The sequence below is a fragment of the Ovis canadensis genome, chromosome X, assembly GCF_042477335.2.
Source record: "Ovis canadensis isolate MfBH-ARS-UI-01 breed Bighorn chromosome X, ARS-UI_OviCan_v2, whole genome shotgun sequence".
NCBI classification, from domain to species: domain Eukaryota; kingdom Metazoa; phylum Chordata; class Mammalia; order Artiodactyla; family Bovidae; genus Ovis; species Ovis canadensis.
In genome coordinates this window covers 116,666,428-116,691,711 of record NC_091727.1, presented here as the reverse complement: position 1 = coordinate 116,691,711, position 25,284 = coordinate 116,666,428, and the positions used below count along the sequence as shown (strand labels likewise).

The 25,284-nt window shown below is 40.1% G+C and overlaps 1 protein-coding gene across 5 annotated transcripts; it reads right to left on the bottom strand.

The window, feature by feature from the left end:
• Window positions 1-5,355: 5,355 nt before the first annotated feature.
• UPF3B (UPF3B regulator of nonsense mediated mRNA decay) lies at window positions 5,356-21,876 on the bottom strand. 5 transcript variants are annotated; one of them, XM_070290827.1, is made up of 11 exons: window positions 21,441-21,876; window positions 20,476-20,582; window positions 20,207-20,313; window positions 16,392-16,490; window positions 14,782-14,892; window positions 13,292-13,335; window positions 12,673-12,855; window positions 12,252-12,290; window positions 10,262-10,422; window positions 9,633-9,927; window positions 5,356-6,457 (listed from the first exon to the last, which is right to left on the bottom strand). In XM_070290827.1, the coding sequence occupies exons 1-11, from the start codon at window positions 21,594-21,596 to the stop codon at window positions 6,308-6,310; spliced, it is 1,452 nt and encodes a 483-aa protein (XP_070146928.1). In that variant the 5' UTR covers window positions 21,597-21,876; the 3' UTR covers window positions 5,356-6,307. The 5 variants fall into 5 exon arrangements, with proteins under 5 accessions (XP_070146928.1, XP_070146930.1, XP_070146932.1 ...); XM_070290829.1 differs by having other exon boundaries at window positions 21,536-21,856; XM_070290831.1 differs by lacking the exon at window positions 20,476-20,582 and adding an exon at window positions 20,637-20,686 and having other exon boundaries at window positions 21,536-21,664.
• Between the last annotated feature and the right edge of the window lie 3,408 nt (window positions 21,877-25,284).

The window sequence follows — 25,284 nt, the reverse complement described above, 5'->3', positions numbered from 1 at the left end:
TTTCCCCATTAGTTATAAATACAAACCAGTCAATCCTAAAGGAAATCAGTCCTGAATATTCATTGGAAGGACTGAAACTGAAGCTGAAGTTCCAATACTTTGGCCACCTGATGTGAAGAGCCGACTTCATTGGGAAAGACCCTGATGCTTGGAAAGATTGAAGGCAGGAGAAGGGTAGTTGGATGGCATCACCAACTCAATGGACATGCGTCTGAGCAAGCTCTGGGAGATGGTGAATGACAGGGATGTCTGGCATGCTGCAGTCCATGGGGTCACAAAGAACTGGACACGACTGAGTGACTGAAAAATAATCACATAAATACAAAAGCCATTCTTAGCTTGCAGGCTGTATACAAATAGGCAATGACCAGGCTTGGTCCACAGTTTGCCCACTGTTGGCCTGGATGGCTGTCTCAGCCCTGCTTCCTCCCTTCTCACTCTCAGCGACAGCCTTGCTTCCTAATCACTGAGAAAACTTCAGCAATTACAGGAGAACTCCACAACTCACCTACCATATGCCAGCTACCAACACTGTACTCCAATCCTCTCTACCTTTGTCCTGTTCCTACAATGGATCCTAACCCCTGTTACCTATTCAGAAACCTGTCTCTGGCTGTTTCTCCCTTTCTGTCCCTGCTTTTCCCTGGATTGTTCCCATCAATGCACAGATAAATACGTGGTCGTTTCTCCCATCTTAAAAACCCACTCAAAACAAAAACCTGGTCTTTATTTAATTAATTAATTTATTATTTATTTAAATATAAATTTATTTATTTTAATTGGAGGTTAATTACTTTACAATATTGTATTGGTTTCACCATACATCAACATGAATCCGCCACAGGTATACATGTGTTCCCCATCCTGAACCCTCCTCCCTCCTCCCTCCCTGTACCATCCCTCTGGGTCGTCCCAGTGCACCAGCCCCAAGCCTTCAGTATCATACATCGGACCTGGACTGGTGATTCGTTTCATATATGATATTATACATGTTTCAATGCCATTCTCCCAAATCATCCCACCCTCTCCCTCTCCCACAGAGTCCGAAAGACTGTTCTCTACATCTGTGTCTCTTTTGCTGTCTTGCATACAGAGTTATCATTACCATCTTTCTAAATTCCATATATATGCGTTAGTATACTGTATTGGTGTTTTTCTTTCTGACTTACTATCACTCTATATGTACTTTTCAATTACTCTCCCCATCCTTTTTTTTTGAGCTATAGTTCATATACCATAAACATCACCATTTTAAGTGTATAATTCAGTGGGTTTTAGTATGTGCACAACCATCACCAGTATCTAAGTCCAGAACATTTTGATTACCCCAAGAAGAAACCTGTGCCCATTAGCAGTCACTCTGCAGTCCCCTTCTCCTCCCAGGCCTGGGCAACCATGTTCTGTTTTTATGGATTTGCATATTCTGGACATTTCATATAAATGGAATCATACATTATGTGACCATTTGTGTCTGGCTTCTTTTACATAATGTAATTTTTCAGGGTTCTTTCATATTGTGGTATGTGTCAGTACTTCTTTCCTTCTATGGCTAAATAATATTCCACTGTGTGGACATATCATTTTGTTTATCCATTTATCAGTTGATGGACAGTAGGGTTGCTTCTGTGTTTGGGGCTACTATGAATAGTGCTATAAACACTGGTGTGCAATTATGTTTGAGTTGTTTAGTTGCTAAGTTGTGTCCAACTGTTTTTACTACCCCATGGACTGTAATCTTCCAGGTTCCTCTGTCCATGGAATTTCCCAGGCAGAATACTGGAGTGGGTTGCCATATTCCCAACCCAGGGATCAAACCGCATCTCCTGCATTGGCCAGAGGATTCTTTACCACTGAGCCACTGGGGAAGCCAGTATGTTTGACTACGGTGTTTTCAGTTATTTTGGATATATATCTAGGAGTGGAATTGCTGGGTCATATGGTAACTGTTTAACCTTTTGAGCAACTAGTGGGGTATTTTCCACAATGGCTGTACCATTTTACATTCCCTGTAACACTGCATAATAGTTCAAATTTTTCTACAACCTCCCAAGTGCTTGTTATTTTCTATTAAAAAAATTATAGCCATCCTAGTGGGTACCCGTACTCTCAGGAGCCCACTCCAATTAGGTTTTCACCTAGCACTCAAGCTGAAATTGTCCTAAGATTATCAGTGACCCCTGTGTTGTGAAATACTCATTTCTCTGATCTGATCTGACCTGTCAACATTTGTCTTAGCTGACCTCTCCTTAGAATGCTTTATTTACTTGACTTCCAGGACAGCACATTTGGCTTGGTTTTCTTCCTATCTTACTGACTGCTCCATCAGAATCTTTTTTTCTGGTTTTTATCTCATTTCCTTCTCTTTATTCAAAAGTCATCTTCTCATGGAAGTCTTTCAGCCCCCATCCACGACCATCATACTCCTTTTCCCCTGATTTATTTTTCCCCCTAAGTGCCTGTCACTTTCTAACCATAAGTAGTTTGCTTATTTTCTCTCTCTACTTTAATGTAAGCTCCATGAAGGCAGGAAGTTTGTGTTTTGTTCACTGATGTAATTTCAGAATCTAGAACATGAATGGCATATGGTGTGTGCTCAGAAAATGGTGAATCTTGACTAAATGGCTGCATGAATGATGGCAGCCTGAACCTGGGCTATGAAGGGCTGGAGAGGAGGGAGATGAATGGGCAGAATGATTGAGTGGCCATGGGGAGTGAGGATGGAGTCAGACCTGATCCTCAGTGCTGAGTGAGTAGGTGGTTCACATCCTCTGTAAAACCGGATGGGAGGAACCTGAGTTCAGTTTGCGGCCAGAGATACTTGGGGTCTTTGGATGATGTCCAGGGGATGGATTAGTCAGGGCTGGAGATGTGGAGAGTCTTAAAGTCTGGAAATGTGGATAATACATCAGGTACCACAGTAGCAATGAACTGTTATGCATTTACCCATGTCTCCAGAGTAGGAGCTGAAATCAGTATTTGGTAGATGAACAAATGAACTCTGTGAGATTTTGAAGGATGGCCGATCCTATATATTGTCAGTATACACTTTCCAAGAATTCACCAAATGGCAGCTTATCTGCTCCTTGCTTCCTTTCTAAGGATATAAATGGTCATAATACATTGTTACAGTGTAGAGGACAGTCCCAGAGATAGTAAATTCTGGACTACTCCATAAAAACATGTACACTGAGCTTCTATATACCCAGAAAAGGCCACAAAACTAATTAATCTCCTATGGAACTAAAGATAAGGTCAAGTTAGATCTTAATTTATAATCAGTTAAATGACTGCCTCAGGACTACTTTGTATATGCCTGCTGGGCAAGGGGATATGGTTTCTGATTTTGAAGGCATGAAAGCCTCATGAATGTATAGGCCACCCCCTTTCCACTGCCCTGTAGGTACCTATTCTCACTACCCTCGCTCCTTGAACTTTTCCTGCCTATTTTCCCTTAGCATCACTTCTCTCCACCAGAGCAGCAAACTCTGCAAGGCTGTCAGCCTCAGGAGGGCAGGGACCTTATTCACAACTATGGCCTTAGTGCCAACATACAGGAGGTGCTAGATGAATATTCAGATATCCAGTGTTTGAACTGTCTCCATCCTGTCTTTATTTCCAAAGAAATCAAATCTGTATCTGAAGAAGGCAAAAATGCCATCAGTTGCTTTGCAGGAGGGAGGGCCCTCCTGTAGTCTCAGCAGTTGGCCTGGTTTAGGGATTTTCTTCAGCAACATTTGGCAGCCTAGGGGCAGATCCCCACTCCTTCTCACATGGTGCACTGTGCTCTGGTTATTTCTGGTTGTCTCTTGACACCACTGGCTGATGGTTCCTCAAGGACAAGGGCTTGTTTGAGTCTTTGAATCCCAGGGCTTAGCACACAGTCAGAGACTAGTAAATGTTTGTTAAAGGGAGTACATCAATGGATGGAAATTTAACAGGGGATAGGTAAGTATGGTTTAACGAGTTGGACTGGCAAGGCCAGCAGAAGAGAAGAGGGAGGTAGTGACACAAAAACAGCCATGAGGGCTGGAAACAGGCCCCAGGCTGGGTACAAAGGCAAGTGATGCCAACTCATGACTGATAGTTTTGGGGCGATGCTCCTCCGAAGGCCAACTCCTCTACTGTCAACAACCTCAGCTGTCAAGAGGCTCCCTTTTCACCTGCCTTCTCAGGAAACCTACACTACTGGTTCTCTCTTCCCCTGGTATTCATCTCTTCTCAGATCTTTCCTTTGGGCTTCTAAAAATGCTTTAGTATTTGTCATATTTAAAAAAAAATCCTTCCCCAATACCCTTTATCTATCACCATTTTTTTTTATTTCTCTGAAGAGCTGTCTATGCTGTTTCCATTCTCAGGGCAGTCTGGCTTTCATTCCTTATCATTCCAGGTCATCAGTGATTTGTTAAGTCACTGAATTCCATGGCCTTTTTTCAGGCATCACACTGACCTTCCAGCAGCATCTAACCCTGATGGCCACTCCCCTTTCCTTCTTCATTCTTTTCTCTTGGGTTAGGTAATACTGGTCTTCTGGTTTTTCACCTACTTTCTGGCTACTCCTTTTCTGTCTTTATAGATACATTCCCTTACCTGTTTAGCATCCTTAAGAGTTCTTTAAGGCTGGGCTCTAGGTCTATTTCTGTTTTTTCCCTACTCTTTCCCTCTAAGTGATTAAATCCAGGTCCATGGCTTCAATGATCACCTAAAAATAGATGAATTCCAAACTGGTATCTACAGTGCAAATCTCTCCTCTGAGCTCCAAGACCCGTATGTCCATCTGCCCCCATCTCCACTTCCCACCTGCCACTCACCCCTCACTATAACATGGTTTCTTTCTCACCAGTTCACACATGCTTCAATAGTGCCAAATCCAGTGAACACTGCATGTTTGTCTTCCTTAATCTCCTGTCCCTGTGGCATGGGACACTGCCAGACATTCTTCTCCTTGAAAATTCCTCTTCCTTTGTGTCAGCTGAGGAGCATTCTCTTTCAATCACCTTCAATGTCTCTTCCTCTTTACCTGCCTTTTGGGATTCTGGTTTCTAAAAGCTGAGTAAACATAAAGCAGTGACTTATTAAGTAAACGCAAACTGACGCCATCATAGGAGAAGCTGGCAAGATGGAAATGAAGCAGTAGCTCAAGGATGTCGTCCAGACGAATTCTGGTTCTCATGGAACAAGAATGGTGAACCATGATTTGGTCTTCTTTGGGGGTAAAAGAAAAGCACGGTGCTCGTGAAGGCAGAAACAAATAGCATTCATCCACTTTCAAAATTCCCAAAAGATAAGTATCAAAAGTTTAATTTCTCAAAAGTAATAGCTATTTTGTAAGGTTAATAAACACACTTAGCTTCATACTTGAGTGATGTTGATATTTATTGACATCAATGCAAAACAAGCTAAGTTGCTATTTAACAGGAACAAATATTGGTGCAGTTTCCTTCCTGGAGAGGGTAGGCACTCAGCTCATGAGACCTAAAGTCAAACAAAGACTGGATTGTCAAGAATCAACTAAGGGTTAAACTTTACAAATATAAAAATTACTAAAGGCAAAAGGAGATGTTTAAAAACAATTTTTTTACACTAATCTCACGTAAGCAAACAAAGAACTAAACTGAAAGTGAAAGTTGCTGAGTTGTGTCTGACTCTTTGCAACCCCATGGACTACATAGTCCATGGAATTCTCCAGGCCAGAATACTGGAGTGGGTAGCTGTTCCCAAACTAATCCTAAAACTTTAGGACATAAGATATCGACATGACATGACTATTTAAATTTCTGCATAAGTGAAAATGTGTTATATCCTTCACTGTACTTGTATTACAATTACATGCTTCTTGCTTCTACACTACACAAAGTCAACAGTTATCACCAACAATGACTATAACTAGATCTGAACGAGACTTCACAGTGACTCTGCTCCATTGAAATTTAAGAAAATTCAATCCAGGATTAAGAAAACCTTTTGATTTTAAAGCCACTTCTATCTTCTTCTCGTGTCATACCTAAATAAGTCCTCTCGTGATACTTCTTGCCTGCAAACTGCAATGCGTGTCCTCTCCCCCTCAGCTTTGTCTGACACTTTAAATTTGTAGGAACTGCATGAAAAATGAAAATTGTACTTCCAATCTGAACCTGCAATCGGGTTCCTGCTTTAACGCAAAACATACTCCTCTGCAGTGTACCCCACCAGCACAGCGACCCCCTTTCTCTCTCTCTCTATTCCTTTGCCCTGAAGGCACTTCTGGATTGCTTAATTCGTGCTCTTTGGCTGCCTAGACAGTCAGGACACCTAAGGCCATTTGGACCTATCACTCCTCGCTTCCTTCTTTTCTATGGCTAATACCACTTTCCTGCTTTTTTTCTATGGCTGAATCTCCGGACTTGGTGCTGTCATCAGGGGGACAGAGTCGATTTCGGCTTCGAGCTCCTGGCTGGTAAAGCTGCATCGCTGGGCGATCCTAAAGTAAAATGAAATGCTCATGTTACAAAACTGCTACTAAGCATGTCCAGGGGAATATATATACCAGTGAGAGCCCACACGAGATCAAAATTTGAGGGCACAGTACATCACAGTAAGTGTTGATGGTTACTTGGCTTCAAACTGCCTGCTTCCTTTCCCCTACCTACAAAGAAAAACAACTATTTCACAACTATTTATTTTTATAAATAAAAAACAACTATTTATAAGCAATAGTTATCAAGTATTATTTTATATGCCCAGAGTAAATTTTGATAAGTTTACTGCCTAATTTTCTTTACTATCTCAAGATGTTCTGAATCAGCTTGAATAGTTTTTATTTAGAAACTGTGGTTGTTGTCTACCTCTCCTCCCCATCAGTAAATGGATTTTAAAATGCACCGCCACTTAAGAAAATTTTAGGAGTGAAAACAATAATAAAGAATGCCAATTCTTAATACTGCAAAGTCCCTGAAGTTATGAGCTCAGACACTAGTAACTTAGCACAAATATGACTCTCTCTTAATTCAGATTTGACAAGGTGACAACCCAGCTTGAGAATCTCTAGGTAACACTTTACATCTCAGGTTCCTAAATAGGCCTCAATATCATCACCAGGTACCTCTCAGTTCAAGTAATGTGTTTGGTTTCTCACAATATGACCCTGGAAAACTTAAATGTATAGGCCTTTTTTCCCCTAATTCAACAAAAGACAACATGAGCCTTCCTTGTCCTTTCTCCCTGACATATGAAAGAGCCTTAAAGCATTATTCTCAAGCGAGTAATTCCAGCAAAACATTTCACTGTTTTAACAAGAAGAAACATTAAAACAGATGAGACTGCCACATAGTATTTAGAGAAGCCGATGATGGGGCTGCCAGTGTGCAAAGATAGTACAAGTTAAACGTCAACAAGGGCAATAACTGATAATAACAAGTTGGAGTTCACCAAGTATTTCTAAATCCACAAGTTATTTAAAGACTAAGCAGAACAAAACTCATTGATAACCCCTACAAGTTGCTGGGACACCAACGCATTACTCTGAATACTGTAAATAAAAGGAATGGATCAAGTGCTATTTTTGCCTTTCCTGTGTGAACTGAATTTCAAGACTAACCAAATAGTTGATAAGGGAAAACAACTCTCTGTGGAAGAATTTCAGATCATAAATGCAACAGGAAAGGCAGAATTTGTATATATATCAACATTTTCCAATCTCTCCCTATGAAATAATGAATCTAAACAACATCATTAGGAGAAAGGCTGACAAAATCTTACATGGATCAGGCTTACAATACCTGAGCTAACTGATCAGCCATTTTTCCAACTTTTTATCTCAAAAAATTTTAAATCTATAGAAATGTTGCCAAACTTGTACAATGAATACCTAATACCCTTCTCCTAGATTCATGATGATTAACATTTTGTCAAAAATGCCTTTGCTGTCTCTAGTGTGTATGCAGGCACACACATACATAGATACATTATTATTTTTGCAGAACCACTGGAGAATAAGTGCTTGTGTATCAGCTTGTATATCCTCGGAGCAAGGACATCCTATCACATAACCATAATACCATTATTATTGATCATATGATTCTTCATTGGTAATATTTCAGCTTGTGTATCCTAAGAGCAAGAACATCTTATCACATAACCATAGTACCATTACTATTGGTCAATCTTAACATCACAATAAACGGATACCAAGACATTGTATGCTTCCTGATACAATGCAGTAGGAACTGCACACCACCACCTATCAAGTATTCTTGCCAACAATTGGGTCTGAATATATTAAGGCCTCTAGATGAGGGGGCCACCCACCTCTTTCTGTGAAAAAAGTTTGGCTCTCAGCCATGCTTATTCTTTTACATGCTGTTTATGCCTACTTTCCTACAAAGCTTACTGGTTTTGACAGAGACCACGTGGCCCACAAAAGCCTAAAATATTTACCATCTGGCCCTTGAACGAAAAAAAATTTCTGACCCTGCTCTAGATATGACTACTGGTTTTCAAGGAAACATAGAAGGTAGCGGAACATGTTCAGTGTTACCACAGGGATATAATTAGCCACTCTGGACTATTAGACGCTCTAGAGGGCAAACTGGTTTCTGCAACAAAGAAATGGTAGAAAACGAAAGGAGGAGGAATTACTTAGATTAAAAGAGACTTAAGGGAACATTTCAAGCAAATACAATTTGTGGACCTTGTTTAGAGCCTATAAAAAAGATGTTAATGAAAAGAGATGTTAATGAGACAATTGGGAAAATCTATACATTGGGTAGATAGGATGCTAAGGAGTTATTGTCAGAAATTCTTCTGTCTGGTGTGAAAATGCTATTAGGGTTATTTTATTAAGAAAAATAATATTAGGGTTATTTTATTAAGAAAAAACCCTGGCAATCCAATGGTTAAGGCTCCACACTCCCACTGTAGAGAGCATGGGTTTTGTCCCTGGTTGGGGAACTAAGATCCCATATCCCATTTGCCTCACAGTGTGACCAAACTTTTTTTTAAAAAAGTCTTTACTCTTTACATATTTACATATGTCTTTACATATTTAAAGAAGAAATTATCTGTCTAGGTTTTGCTTGAAAATAATCCCATAGGAGTAAGATGGGGTAGAGTAGAAAGAAAATTGGCCACAAGGTGATAATTGCCAAAGCTGGGTGATAAGTACATCCTACTACTCCTCTGTTCTCTCTACTTTTGTGTATGTTTGAAAAGTACTGCTACTGCTGCTGCTAAATTGCTTCAGTCGCGTCCGACTCTGTGTGACCCCATAGATGGCAGCCCACCAGGCTCCCCCGTCCCTGGGATTCTCCAGGCACGAACACTGGAGTGGGTTGCCATTTCCTTCTCCAATGCATGAAAGTGAAACCTGAAAGTGAAGTCGCTCAGTCATATCCGACTCATAGTGACCCCATGGACTGCAGCCCACCAGCCTCCTCCGTCCATGGGATTCTCCAGGCAAGAGTACTGGAGTGGGTTGCCATTGCCTTCTCCGTTGAAAAGTATACACAAACTTTAATAAAAGGACCCCACCAAGACTGAAAAAAGATACAGATAAAGTTCCCCTAAAATTCCATAACAATGAGCTAGCCCTCTCCTTTATACTTGCAGGAAAAGACAAAGAAAACCCTCATGAAAAGAAGTTTAATGAAATGCAGCACCTTGTTTCTTATGCGATCTCTCTTAACCACTTCTTCTTTCTTTTCAGTTTTTTCTGAGCTGCCTACTGGCTCTGTACTTTCAGGCTTCTTTCCTTTATCCCGAAGTGTTTCTTTCTCCTTCTTCATTTCTTCTTCCTTTCTCTTGAAAGCCTTCTCTTTCTCATAGCGCTCCTTCTGCCTCCGGCGCTCTTCTTCCTGCCGCTTCAGCCTCTCTCTCTCCCGCAGGATGCGCTCTTGGTCTCGATCATAATCCCGCTCCCTCTCCCTGTATTCTCTGCCACTCTCATCTTCAGGTCTGCACGAAAAACAAATCTGAGAATGCACCCTTGAAGCTCTTCTAATCACAAGGAACACTCTGATCCTGCCTTGGCCACTCCAACGAGGCTGAACTTTCGGAGCAGCATTGAAAAACACAAAAAAACTACTATTTTGAAAAGCAATTTGGAAAAAAACCCCAAGTCATTCAGCCAGATTAAGATACTAAAATACTTGAAACCTGTCCTCCTCATCCCCATACCCCTCATAAAACCCAGTATCTTGATTCAGGTACAAGTCCAGAATGCAGCAGTAAAACTAGCAGCCAGAAACAGGTCGAAAACAAATGTACCCAAGAGCCCTCGACTACCGACCTCTTAGGCTTTTCATCTTTAAATTCACCCTCAGAACGCTTGGGCAATGTACAACTTTGCCCACTGGCTCTTTCATCACTCAGATTCTCTTTGTCCAATTTCTTGAGCTTTTCTCTTTTGTCCAATTCTTTTTCATCTCCTTTTTCTGGCTTCTTGAGCAGCTTTAAAGAGAACAAACTTAGGTTTATTTTGAAGGATGGGATTGTCTTCTGATTCTCGCAAAGAAAACAATATACTAAATATTTTCAATGCAGGCTACTGAAGGCCCCGTCTCTGCAGTACTCAAACTTTCAGGTGAACAAACAGTGCACAAAGAGCAGTAATTTGCTAAAAGGGTGCTATTAATGTGAAAGTGTTATGCACTCCAGTGAAGTGGTTTAATCACTTTGTGGCAATAGGATCAAGACTCCTTTGGCTTTAAATGGGTCAACCTTTGAGTAGATCAACCCTTACTTTCAAGTATGCCTTCTGTAGCAAGCCAGCATATCGGTATAACTTGATAGGAAAATATGGTACAAATTTAAAATGCTAGCCAGGTCATTATTGCTGGACTATTTTTACACAGTTATTAGAACAACAAATACCTTGTCACCAAAGGAGAGATCCATTGCAGGAATAATTTTGCCTTGAGTCTGAGAGTAGCTACATACTTATGATGGTACAATCATACTATCATTAGAGATGAAAAGCAAGAATTATTTGGCATTTGATTTAAAAATCCAAATATCTCATACAACAGAACTGTGAAGTTCCATCTCTACTGAATAGGAACTCTGTTCAATGTCATATGTATATATGACAGAATGCAATTCTAAAAAAAGTGGTTTATAAAGTTCAGATTGTTAACAGAAGTTTATTATGCCGCTTCTACAAATCTCTCTAGAATACACCCCCAAGTGTTGGATATTCAGAGAGATTTTTAGGAATTTCAAGTCTCAGAGTGAAGGCATCATACAGAGTTTCATCTCAGTGTGAAGGCATCATACAAGCCACGAAGCTAAAGGCAAAGCATCGCGCATGAGACTTAAGCATGAAGTATTTCAGCACACAGACAGCCACTGAAAACAGTGAGTCCAGAGTGGACACTATAGAGGCACCAGTGCAAAGTGAGGATAACATGTGCAGGTTTCATTGCAAGTGTTCTTATTTCTCTAATGAACATCTTCGTCAGGAGCCAAGATGTTCATTATTCTAATAAGACTATTAACGAACGTCTCTAGCATAGCCGGCTTGACCTTCTGCCTTGCTGACAGAAATAGCGAGTCAGGTTGCTTGTAGCAGGGCAGACACAGAGATTGATAGAAGGAATTAAGACGAGAACCTCCCCACCCTGCCACCGCCAAGCCCCTTATCACCAGTGAGTCCTGGAGAGCCTCGGGGTGCCCTAGCGACTTGACCGGCTGAATTCTGAGGAGGTAAAAGGAGACTCAGCCATCATCTCTGTGAGATTTTCTCTGACTTTCTCTGCCATACTATGTACAAGTACTTCCCTGGGCAGTTTGCTGGAGCAAGGGCTGCCCAAGCCAGGCCCCTGGAAGGGAAGCAGCTAGGCTGGAGTCTTTCCACAGGTTTTCCTCTTCCTACATGCACTGTGTTAATCAGAATCTGCTGCTCACAGATTCCCAGGGAGACCCAAGAAGGTAACGTGGGGAATCATGTGAGAGGGGAGAGGATGTATATTCCAAAAACTCCCACAAGGCAGCCAGGTATGAGAGGTGTATAAAGGAAGGGGAAAGAGCTCTTAAGGCATGGCTGTCCTCTCACTGCACATTGTTGAAGCTTCTGGGTACACAGCAGAGCATCAGGAAATCATCTGGGTTTCTTTCTAAATCAGGAATTTAAAACGGTTCAGCTTTTAAGACTCAAGTCAGCCTGAGGGCATTTTCTACAGGTAACACTACCACCACCGCCACCAAAAGGACTTATTAACTAAGACCTGTGTGTGTGTGACATGATACTAGGTGCTCTGTATCATGTACTTGGTCCTTACATTTTTCTGATTCACAGCTTGTAACAGAAACCTGTGTACCTGAAGACAGTGGAAAACAAACAGATGAGGCAACTTCATGTATCAAATATGAAGGAAAAGCTGAATAAAACCCATAATTCATGCCAGCCAGCCCTACGCCCTTATATATGAACTGAGAGAATAATAATCCAAAATCGAACATTTTCAATGATTATAAATAACACTGCACTAAAGAAATCCCATGTAAACTACTTAATCTTTTAAATTATCTTAAATTAAGAGTAATACATGAATATTACAGGAAAGATTCACTCCCTCCCAAAAAAGACAAAAACAAAACTAAAATAGTTTACACCAATACAAGATGCATGCATATTTGAAGAAGTAGATATAGTACATGCAATTTTCAGCAACATGCAGTCGGTTTAACTTATGTTCATACCTTAATCTTTGGTTCATCCTTTAATTTGTCCCTTTCTGGAACTCTGTCTATCTTCTTTAGCTTTTCTATATCTTTCCGTTTTCGTTTCTCTTCTTCTTTCCACTTTCTCCTCTCTTCTTCTCTTTGTCTTTTTCTTTCTATTTCTCGCCGCCTCCTTTCTTCTCTCTTTTCTTCTCTCATCCTCTGCAAAGAAACATCAACAGTCTTCAGACAAGGTAATTACCACCAAAAACATAGTTCAGAAAGTACGGTGGGCACCCACTTAACTGTATCATCTTTCCTTCCCACTTTCCACTTCCTTAACCCCCTCCCGACTCCATTCAGAATATGAGAGAGAAAAAGACCACAGCCTGCTCATCAGTTTCCCACTGCTGCCTTGCTACAGTATCCAAAGGCTTTCAAGAATGCCACTGGAACAAGCTAAGGAACCCCTAGCTCTGCAGAGTGAATCTATGGTCCAACAACCAGAGTGAAGGAGCAGGTCAGAGAGCCAAATATTTAAAGAACAGTGGTAGAGAAAGCAGCTATCCCTACTGTACGATCCCAATGCTCTTAAATTTACAGAATGCGAACCAATGAAATAGAAGTATTGTGAGAACCAGAAAAACAAAAGGTTTACCTGCTTGTTTTTCAGGAAGCTCAAAAGTGGAGTTGTCTTTTTAGCTACACAAATGTAAACAGATTATTAATAATACTTAATCAAACCCTAGAAAGGAGTCCATTTTCTGACATTCCCTGCCAACCACCCGAGGTGGGAAAACTACACCCCTCAAACAGTAAGTTCACAACTATCTTATTGGAAAGAAGTTTTACAATAGTCTACTTAAATTAGGAAGGTTTAAAATATTAAAAGTTAAGAAATTTAAATTAAAACAATAAAACAATTTTTAAAAAGAGCAATTCCTGGTGTCAGTGAGAATAAGGTGTGAAGGACATTCTCTTGTTTTACAGATGGGAGTATAAATCTGTTCAACCAGGAAGAAACTGGGATAAGGGGCTAAAAATATCTAATACTTTTGACCCCGTAATTCCACTTCTGGGAATTTATTTTATGGAAACTATCAGAGGTGGGCTTATACTATGAAAGTGAAAGTCGCTCAGTCGTGTCTGACTCTTTGCAACCCCATGGACTATATAGTCCATGGAATTCTCCAGGCCAGAATACTGGGGTGGGTAGCCTTTCCCTTCTCCAGGGGATCTTCCCAACCCGGGGATGAACCCCAGGTCTCCCGCACTGCGGGTGGATTCTTTACCAGCTGAGCCACCAGGGAAGCATCCATTAATAAAAACCAAGTTTTAAAAGAATATTTAATTCATTTTTCAATATTCTGAACAATGCTATCTAATCTTACAGCTAGCTTTTTGAAAAGCATACTTCCTTTGGAGAAATTCCTAGGAGTGGAAATCCTGTGCAGGTTGGAGGCTATGCTTATGTTTAGAGCCGATGCAGTAGTGACAACTTAATACCAAAACCAACATCCAAGCTAGAATTTCTCAAGAGGTTTTCAATTCTGCAGTAACCAATGTCATTTTTTTTAATATTTTCAAGTCAAAATTTTTTTTTACGAATATGAACTTATTAGTAGAAAACATCAACTGATCTTCAAAGACTCATTAACATCTTAAGGTCCCATATAGCTCTTCAAAGTTTTATACTAACATTTGTGTGGCACTAAATAAGTCAGAGGGGGCTTCCCAGGTGGCTCTTCTGGTAAAGAACCCGCCTGCCAATGCAAGAGATATAAGAGACCCAGGTTCTATCCCTGGGTGGGGAAGATTCCTTGGAGGGCATGGCAACCCACTCTGGTATTCTTGCCTGGAGAATCCCATGGACAGAGGAGCCTGGCAGGCTATAGTCCATGTGGTCACAAAGAGTTGGACATGACTTAATTGCATATGTGCAATTAAGTCAGAGAATATTTCCCATCTTATTGATGGATTCTTATAATCCTGTGAGTCAGCTATTATCTGCACTTTATAGTAGAATGAACAGTCTCAGAGAAGTTAGTGCCTTTACTATGGTCACATAGCTAGCAAATGATGGAAGTGGGAGTCTGACAGGTCTTCTGATGAAAAAACCATAATGCTTAATTTCTTTTGCCCACTTACCTATTAGTTCTCTATTTTTTGCTTCTATTTCCTCTAGCAGTGTCTCTGGAGTAGATGTCATTTTCTCATTATCTGCAGCATAGCTCTCCAAAAATTTTCTATATTCTGGATCTAAATAATTATTTAAGTAAATAGAAAATATAGCAGACTTTAAACAAAATAAGAAATATTATCCAGGATATTTACTTATCAAAGAAGATAATTTTCTGCTTCATGGAAGATTGAAAATAAACCCAACTATACCCATAAGATAGACTATTTGGGGCTTTATTGGTCACTTACTCTGAGAACTCCTATTAGATATACCGACAGAGTCAGGCAAAGTGAGACACCATGCATTGTAACACAACCTCGAGGGATGTTAAGTAGTTTGCTTTTAAAAACCACCACTCCTATTAATCCAGAGTCATACTTATGGGAGAACTGTAAGCTATAGCTATGGGACCCTCAGAGAGTATCATGTAGAGCATGTAAGCAGTTCCTACATGGGTACACCTCACTTTAAAGAAACTCAGAATATGAAAATTGGGTGTTCTAAACACCCAATAAATGAGGGGGGATGTCCTAGATGTGGCACTAGAGGTGATGGTAATATCTGGAATTCTTTCCTACATGCCTCCGACATCAGAAGGGGTAGCACATCTGAGTCATTATATTCTATGTGGAGAATGCACTGTGGAGCATGTCACCTGATCTAGTCTTCAACATCTGAGTCTATGATACAGTCAATAAGCAGCTGTGTGTTGAGTCTTGCCTGCGTTTTCTTTATAAAATACACATTATAGTAATAAATAATAATGGAAACCAAACTAGGTGATTCTGAAATACCAATCTGATATAAAATATTATGGCTAAGTCCTTAACCAACAACCACATTACTGAGATCTCAAAACCTGGATCCAGTTTACCATAAATGGCAATTATTTGTTTTTTAGTTCCAGTATTTCAGTTCAATGTGTGCAGTTAACTGCATATTCAAAGCCTAGAAACAGGATTGGCCACTTCAGTTACTTTATGTTGTTACTCAAGCACAGAAATTTTTCCATCACAGTTCTCAATGATAACTCTTCTTCTTTATACAAATGGAAACCAAAAGTCAAATAAATAATCATAAAAATGGTAAGAGGCCTTAAGGAGTTGTATTTTGAAACATCTGACTTTTTCCATTGTCTTCTAATGAATATACCTAAGGTGATTTACTACTCAACAGTCAACAATATATTGTTTAATGGTGAAGGAATGAAAAGCCATTAGCCAAAGAGAGTGATAACTAGAGGAAACCCATCTCCATTCTAACAAGCAAAGCTTTCATCAGTGAATTACATTTCTCATGAACTTTATTTCATATGTTTTCTTAATTTAAAAGATTGGAGTCCACTCAATTCCCACAAAGGTAATATATTCTTTTAAAAATCTATGGCCCTACTATATAGCACAGGGAACTCTATTCAGTATTTGGTAATAATCCATATGGGAAAAGAATCTGAAAAAGAATGGATATATGTATAACTGAATCACTTTAACACAACATTGTAAATCAATTATTAATCGAAGATTAAATTTAAAAACACATGGCATTAGCGCATTAAGTAACTAGAGCTATACTATACCATCATCAATAGTTCCAACTTTAGTATCTCTTTTCTTAGTCTTCTTTTTTGCAGCTTTTTGAAAAGGTGCAAATTCTACGATGGCAGGATATTCCTGACCTGTTTAGAAAAAATAGCACACTTGCTAAAAGAAAGAAAATGTCAAAAATGGATACAAGAGACTCAACCTCCTGCTCTCTAGGCTTCCTTTGATGACAGTGATCTGAATAGGGTCTCCCAAAAGGCATAAATCTTATTGGCACAACTAAAATCAACATGGTACCAAAGCAGTCCCCAATTCATACCGAAAATACAACAAAAATACATGGGAGGGAATTAAAATATTCATTTAAATTCAACCTCTAAACTCTGATATTGTGATATGTGGGGGGAAAAATCTACAAACTAATTTTCATTTAAAAAATATATCAAAGGGAATCCTTGGTGGTCCAGTGCTTAATACTTGGCACTTTCACTTCAGGGTCCAGACTGGATTCCTGGTGGGGGAACTAAGATCCTGCAAACTGCATGGCACAGCCAAAAAGCAAACAAACAAAAAACAAAACAAGATCACAATACTGACTATACAGGGGTATAAATATGTCAAAAGTCACCAAATGCACATGTAAAATGGATGCATTTTAAAATGAAAATTATACCTTAATTGATTTTTTTACAAAACCAGAAATCTCTACAATAAGTAAGGCTAGAGACAGAAGGCAGGTTAGTGCTTGTCTAGAGATGGGGTGTAACAACTAATGGGTACATGGTGTGATGAATGTGTTCTAAAATTAGATTGTAGTGATAGCTGCACAACTTTGTGAATATACTAAAAAAACACTGAACTGTAATTATTTAAAAGGGTGAATTTTATGGCATGTGCATTATATCTCAGTAAAGCTGTTATTAGAAAATACAGCAGGAGACACCAAAAGCACAGGCAACAAAAGTGAAAAACAGATAAACTGTGCTGCATCAAAATTAAGAACTTCTGTGCATCTAGGGACACAATCAACAGAGTGAAAAGGAAGCCTACAGAACTGGAGAAAATATTTTCAAATCATATATCTGATAAGGGGTCAATATACAGAATATGTAAAGAACTGTAACTCAACAACAACAAAACCCCCAAATAATCTGATTTTTAAATGTTCAAAGGACTTGAATAGGCATTTCTCCAGAGATGATATATAAATGGCCAATAAGCAAATGAAAAGATGCTATGTGCTTAAGAATGTGAAGAGATTAAAATATTACCTCACTAATCATTAGGGAAATGTAAATCAAAACCACAATGCAATATCACCTTATACCTGTCAGAATGGTTACTATTAAAGGGGGGAAAAAAAAACAGAAAATAGCAAGTGTTGGCAAGGACATGGAGAAATTAGAACCCTCAGGCATTACTGGTGGGAATATAAAATGGTGCAGCCACTATGGCAAACAGTATGGTGGTTCCTCAAAGAATTAAAAATAGAATTACCACATGACAGAGCAATTCCACTTTGGGGTATATATTCAAAAGAAGTGAAAGCAGAAATTTGAACAGATGTTTGTACATTTCCAGCAGCAGCATTCACAATAGCCAAATGTCTCTCAAAGGATGAAAGGATAAAGAAAATGAAGTATATACATACAATGGAAAAGGAAATTCTGACACATGCTATAACATGGATTAACCTTGAGGACAATATGCTAATTAAAATAAGCCAGTCACTAAAAGTCAAATACTATTATTCCATCTATATGAGACACCTAGAATGGTCAACTTAATAAGAATAGTGGTTCAAAGAGGCAGAATGTATTAACAGCTAGCTGTCAGAGGCTTGGGGCAGGGAGAAATGGGGAGTTGTTTAATGGGCAGAGTTTCAGTCTTACAAGATGAAGTTCTAGAGATTAGCTGCAGAACAATGTGAATGTACTCAGCACTACTGAACTGCACACTTAAAAATGGTTAAGATGATAAATTTTATTTATGTGTATTTTACCATAATTTTTAATAATGTCAAAAACCAAAAAAAAGCAATGAGATAATGATACATACTATAACATGGATGAATCTTGAAAACATGCTAAGTAAAAGAGGTAGTCACAAAAGGCCATATATTATATGATTTAGTTCATATGAAATGTTCAGAATAAGGAAATCCATAGTTAGTAGATTAGCCGTTGCCAGGGGCTGGGGGAGAGGAGAATGGGAGATGACTGCTAATGAATACAGGATTCTTTTTGAAGTGATGAAAACATTCTGGAATTACCCAGTGGTGATAGTTATAAACCTTTGTGAATATACTAAAAACCACTGAATTTTATGGTATGAGTTATATCTCAATAATAATTTTTTAAAAACCTAAGTGACTACTGGAAAAATACATCAAATCCTTGCTATAGAATAATGTAATAGAAGGTATAAAATACCATCTTTACACCTTTGGTGTGTAAACATAAGCCAGGATAAATTACTAGAACTGACCATTAGATATCACAAAGCAGTCACAGAGGAAACAAGATTTTAGAAATCCTAGTGAGTGCAGAATCATATTACCTTAATAACTGATATACCTGAAAAGGAATAGATAAACCAGACCGAAGCAAAAGGAAATTGTGGAATATAGGCAAAAAAAAAAAAAAAATTAGAAGTGAGGCCAAACAATGGGAGATGACTGCTAATGAATACAGGATTCTTTCTGAAGTGATGAAAACATTTTGTCTACCTAAGGAATTTGGACTTTTTCCCCACAACTGCTGTCTTAAGTCACTATCTTCAAAAAGATTATTTTCATGGCAAAGTAAGACTAAATTATACAGAAAATGGAAAATTCTATAAGTTTAGAGAGAGTGGTTGTCTAAGCATTAGGTGATGAGGACATGTGAAAGTATCAGTAAGTCTAACGTCCTCAGTCTAGATGAACAAGATATTAAAAAGCAATAAATTGACAAAATCCATCACTTGTTTAAATGTAAGGGATAAAGAGAGGAAAAAGTTAAACACAACTCAGATTTTCAGGAAACCATTTGCTATCTACTGGAATAAATTTGTGGAGCAGAAAAGTAGCTGGTTTGGGGGGATTAATAAAAACTGGACAAACATAGTAGCAATTCTTCAACTTTTACTGGCATATTCCCTGACAAAGATTTCATTTTTTACCAACTCTGAAGTAATATTGAAAAAATATAATCTAACAAAAACACACATCATTCAATATTGCATAGCCAAAAGAAAAGTAGCAAACTTAGTAGCAAAAGTAGCCAGACTTGGACATTCTCTGGCTAAATGTTGCAAGCAACAAATAATAAAATGAGGGTTAATGCAGAAGTTTTTCTTCCCTATAAACTCCTGGATAGGAAGTGGGAAATCATCAAGCTCAGTGGTTTAATTACATACAACTTAGAATGTTAAACAGTACTCCAACTGGCAACTATTGACATAAAGGATCTGAATTAAATAAGTATTGGTCCTTGAAGCAAGATGAGAAGTAAATATTTAAAACTTGTCATACAAGTTTAAAGAGTCACTTGTCAGTATCACTTAAAACTAGTAAATACTCAAGACAACGGATCACCTAAAACAGGGCAAAAGAACTGTCACAGGAGGAGAAAACAGTGGCAATTTCCTTTGGTTGACAAACTAGAGAAATAATAGGTTAATACAAATACCTGTAAAACCTCATATTATCTATTTATAAGGCTGTCATAAGCTTATCAAATGCATAAAACTCTTTAAATGTTGCTCATCTTATCACTCAGGATTTCAGAAACACTATGAAGGCATCAAGAGAACAGGGATACATTGTCTTAAACAAATGACAAACTCCCCTTCAGTTAAAAGGACTCACCTTTATTGTCAAGGAATACATAACCATCAAAACGATCCCTGAACAAAATAATGTCCTCTTGGTTTTTAAAGTTGATGTATGCTCTTGCATACATATGAGGATACAAACTGCAGGAAGGAAAGCAATTATGTGAATGTGCTTGCAGGTGTCTGGCTGAATTACAAGTATGCATATATTAAAAAGGCTCAAAAATCAAATAGAAATCATGAGTAGGATTAAAAAAAAGAATGGAAGAAACCTTTTTCATTTACCCCTCCCTCTTATTTTACCTAGTATCATTAGAAAAAAACTCAAAATAATCATGCTCAGGCATAGGCTGAAGATGTTCCTGAAGCTGCTCCTTGGTCAAAGTGGGCGGTAATCTCCGAATTACCACCTTAAGAAATGAATAAGGAAAATAAAATTAGTACAAATCAATTTTCTGTCATACCTGAATCACTGTTCCTGAAGAAAGTTGGCCTTTAAAAGATGAGATCACTTCTAAAAACCCAAGAGAATGTTCAGAACGCTCAGAACGATTAGTCAAACGTTAACAGTAACATAGTTTAAAAAAAAAAAAAAACAACTCTCAGAAACGAGAACTGCCTGGAGCAAGGAAATCTTAGGTTCTGTTAACCCGAAGCCCCACGGTTTACTAGGTTTTCGCCTCATTTTCTGTCACCCATTTTTCAGTAGTGGTAAGAAATTTGTAAACCAACCCTGGTCTTTTGTGGGTGCCAGGAATTCTTGATTGATAAAGTCCTTATTCAGTCAGCATAAAGAATTCAAAATTCTAAGAAATACCCCCAATTCCCTCACTGCTCCCCGAACAGAATGTACCCGATTTGGCCCAAGACCATTAATAGCCGCCACCCACCCATTCCCTCAACTAACCTGTTAATATTCCTATCACGTACTACTCCCGCTGGTGATAGCACCTTTCTGTTTAATAATTCCCCCTCAATTCCTCATCCTTTTCGCTATCGGCCCCCCCTCCCATCATCATCTCACGGCTCTGACCTAAACCCTTCCAGTCAGGGAATCCCCCCGCCCTCCCTCACTCCCATCCCGGAGCTCTGCCGGGAAGGGAACCCCCATTTTGGGAGAGTGGATGAGACAGGGTGATGCGATTTTCACTCAAGTGAAGAAACAGAGGAAGAGATTGGGAGAGGAAGAGGGCAGCCCCATTCCCAACCATCTTTCTCGGGTGGTGGAACCGTCCCGCCCTCTCCTGGGCCAACAGCCGGCCAGACACCTTGCTCAACGCCTCTTTCTTCTCCTTGTTCCGATCCTGCTTATCTTCCCCTTTGGTGCTGTCTCCCGAAGCCCCACCGCCGCTGCCTGTAGCACCTGGAGGAGTCAAGAGGGTTACTCGCTTCTCCTTAGGCCTGTGCTCCTTCTCCTCCTTCATGGCCACAGCTTCGCTCCTCACCGCGGTAGCTCGGCCTAAACGCCGCTACGCCGGGCACCTACGCCTCCCGGCCCGCTCAGGGCAGAGCTCCGCCCCCAACAAGCTCTCCTAGTGATAAGCCGACCCCAACGCTCCATTGGGCCCCGGCAGGATCTCGCGAGACTTCAGGGCATCCGGCTTCCTTCGCTGGAAAGGTTGTAACACCTGGTCTTAGCTTCCCTCCCGCGGAATCCCCGCATCGCCCAATCCCCTCGCGGCCCAGACTCCCTCGGGGCCGCTCATTAGCATATCCGCCATCTTGGTTAGGACGAGTATTTCACGGACTACAAATCCCGGCATTCAAAGCGGTTACCCGCTTCTGGCTGAGTTCTGAAGTCGTAGTATTTCAGGTTCCCTGTTTATAAGTAAATGGAAAGTTTAATCTTGAAAGGTTAATGTTTTTCAGATCGAAAGATACACTCTAAAAAAAAAAAAAGAAAGATACATTCTGTGGGCTTCGTTTTCCAGAGATAAAATCGATGTTATCCAAAGTTTACCTCACGAACGACTTGTATTTTCTATTATTGGTTGTAAAGTGAGCTTTCAGAACCTTTAGAATTTCTTTTCCTTATATTTTTTAGGATTCACAGACACTCAATGCACAAAACACTGACATTTAAAGGAGTATCATGACCAAAATGTGTGAGATTTGTTTTCACCGCTCTTTTTAAAAGTTAATAGGAATCTATCATGGTACTGATGCCCTGTAGGTAGGAGAAAATAAAATCCAACTCACTTTAGATAGGATTGACCTCCTTCCAGCTTTTAAAAAGGCCAGTTATGCATTATTTATAATATCTCCAAACTGGAACAACCCAAATGTCTGTCAATCCACTAATGCATAAACAAAATGTGGCACATCCATAGAATGAAATACTGCTGCTGCTGCTGCTAAGTCGCTTCAGTCGTGTCCGACTCTGTGCGACCCCATGGATGGCAGCCCACCAGGCTCCCCCGTCCCTGGGATTCTCCCGGCAAGAACACTGGAGTGGGTTGCCATTTCCTTCTCCAATGCATGAAAGTGAAAAGGGAAAGTGAAGTCACTCAGTGGTGTCTGACTCTTCCTGACCCCATGGACTGCCGCCCACCAGGCTCCTCCGTCCATGGGACTTTCCAGGCAAGAGTACTGGAGTGGGGTGCCATTGCCTTCTCTGGAATGAAATACTACTTAATTACAAATGAACCCATCCATCCATCCACATGAATGAATCTCAAAATGGTCATGCTGAGTGAAAGAAACAGAACACAAAGAGTACATGCTGTATGATCTCATTGATACGAAATTCCAGACAAGGTAAAACTAGTGAGAGAAAATTCTTAAAGAGATAGGAATACCAGACCACCTGACCTGCCTCTTGAGAAATCTGCATGCGGGTCAGGAAGCAACAATTAGAACTGGAATCGAACAACAGACTGGTTCCAAATTGGGAAAGGAGTAGTCAAAGCTGTATATTGTCACCTTGCTTATTTAACTTATATGAAAACTACATCATGAGAAACACTGGGCTGGATGAACCACAAGCTGGAATCAAGATTGCCGGGAGAAATATCAATAACCTCAGATATGCAGATGACACAACCCTTATGCCAGAAAGCAAAGAAAGAGCCTCTTGACTGATGAAAGTGAAAGAAGAGAGTGAAAAAGTTGGCTTAAAACTCAACATTTAGAAAACTAAGATCATGGCATCTGGTCCCGTCACTTCATGGTAAATAGATGGGGAAACAATGGAAACAGTGACAGGCTTTATTTTGGGGGGCTCCAAAATCACTGCAGATGGTGACTACAGCCATGAAATTAAAAGACACTTGCTCCTTGGAAGAAAAGCTATGACCAACCTAGACAGCATATTAAAAAGCAGAGACATTACTTTGCCCACAAAGGTCCATCTAGTCAAGGCTATGTTTTTTCCAGTAGGCATGTGTGGATATGAGAGTTGGACTATACAGAAACCTGAGCTCTGAAGAATTGATGCTTTTGAACTGTGGTGTTGGAGAAGACTCTTGAGAGTCCCTTGGACTGCAAGGAGATCCAACCAGTCCATCCTAAAGGAGATCAGTCCTGAATACTCATTGGAAGAACTGATGCTGAAGCTGAAACTCCAATACTTTGGCCACCTGATGTGAAGAACTGACTCACTGGAAAAGACCCTGATGCTGGGAAAGATTGAAGGTGGGAGGAGACAGGGACGGCAGAGGATGAGATGGTTGGATGGTATTACCGACTCAATGGACATGAGTTTGAGTAAACTCTGGGAGTTGGTGATGGACAGGGAGGCCTGGTGTGCTGCAGTTCATGAGGTCGCAAAGAGTCGGACACGACTGACCAACTGAACTGAACTGAGTGAGAGAAGGGCTTCCCAGGTGGCGCTAGTGGTAAAGAACCCATCTGCCAATGCAGGAGATTGAAGAGATGGGGTTCAGTCCCGGGAAGATCCTCTGGAGGAGGACATGGCAACCCACTCCAGTATTCTTGCCTGGAGAATTCCTTGTACAGAGGAGCCTGGCAGGCTACAGTCCATGGGGTTTCAGAGTCCTGACTCGACCGAAGCCATTTTAGCATGCACACAAGCAGATCAGTGATAGCCAGGGGCAGGGTTGGGGAGAAGGGAGGGACTGCAGAGGGGCTTCAGGAAACATTTTGGAATAATAAAAAATATATTTTTTTATCATGACTGTGGTGGTGGTTGCATTTGTGTAAACTCATTGAATTGTACACAAAATTGCCAAATGTTATTTTATGTAAATTATTTTTCGAAGATCAGCCCCTGAAATGAAAAGAAATGCAAAATTTGAAAAATATTGCTCTGCAAAAGTCCCAGAAGGCTCCTTAGGAGAACGGAATGGAAGACCCATGTGTCTCCTCCCAACCCAAGAAAAAGAAATCTTTTTGCATGGAGGAGCTAGTTAGTAGTGATCTTGAAGAGACAGCTGATGGTGGAAGTTGTTCCAAGAGGAAGAACTCTTTCCCCAAAGAGGAAGCAGTTAGTGACCCTGAGGAGTCAGGAAAGAAGAGAGTCCCCAAGATAAAGAGGAAATTCTCTTTCAAGGAGGAGCCACTCAACCGTGGACCTGCTGCTCAGCAAGAGCAGCAGCTCCAAGAAAAAGCTCCAAAAAGCTATTGCAGGAAGATTATTAATAGAATGGTGAGGAATAATTTGCAGACCCCTATATCCCAATAACGGAGAAGGCAATGGCACCCCACTCCAGTACTCCTGCCTGGAAAATCCCATGGATGAAGGAGCCTGGTAGGCTGCAGTCCATGGGGTCGAGAAGAGTCAGACATGACTGAGTGACTTCACTTTCCCTTTTCACTTTCATGCATTGGAGAAGGAAATGGCAATCCACTCCAGTGTTCTTGCCCGGAGAATCCCAGGGACGGGGGAGCCTGATGGGCTGCCGTCTATGGGGTCGCACAGAGTCAGACATGACTGAAGTGACTTAGCAGCATATCCCAATAGAAAGGAAAAAAAGAAGTATTGCTCTAAGTGATAGAGCATTTGTATTTCATCAAAGCTAAGATATCAATGAACCTAAAACCATTATTTTATATACCAAAAAAAGAAAAAAATGCTGCCGATTGAAATATGGCATACCATCAATTTTAAGATGCATCTTGGTTTCAGAGGTGTTAAAATGTGAGGAAAAAAAA

Excerpts from the sequence above, each read along its gene's own strand:
- UPF3B (XM_070290827.1), bottom strand. The coding sequence starts at position 21,596 with ATGAAGGAGGAGAAGGAGCACAGGCCTAAGGAGAAGCGAGTAACCCTC. Across the intron at positions 20,583-21,440 it reads AGAAAGAGGCGTTGAGCAAG|GTGGTAATTCGGAGATTACC; the intron begins GTGTCTGGCCGG and ends TCATTTCTTAAG. Across the intron at positions 20,314-20,475 it reads TTTTTTTCTAATGATACTAG|TTTGTATCCTCATATGTATG; the intron begins GTAAAATAAGAG and ends TCCTTCCTGCAG.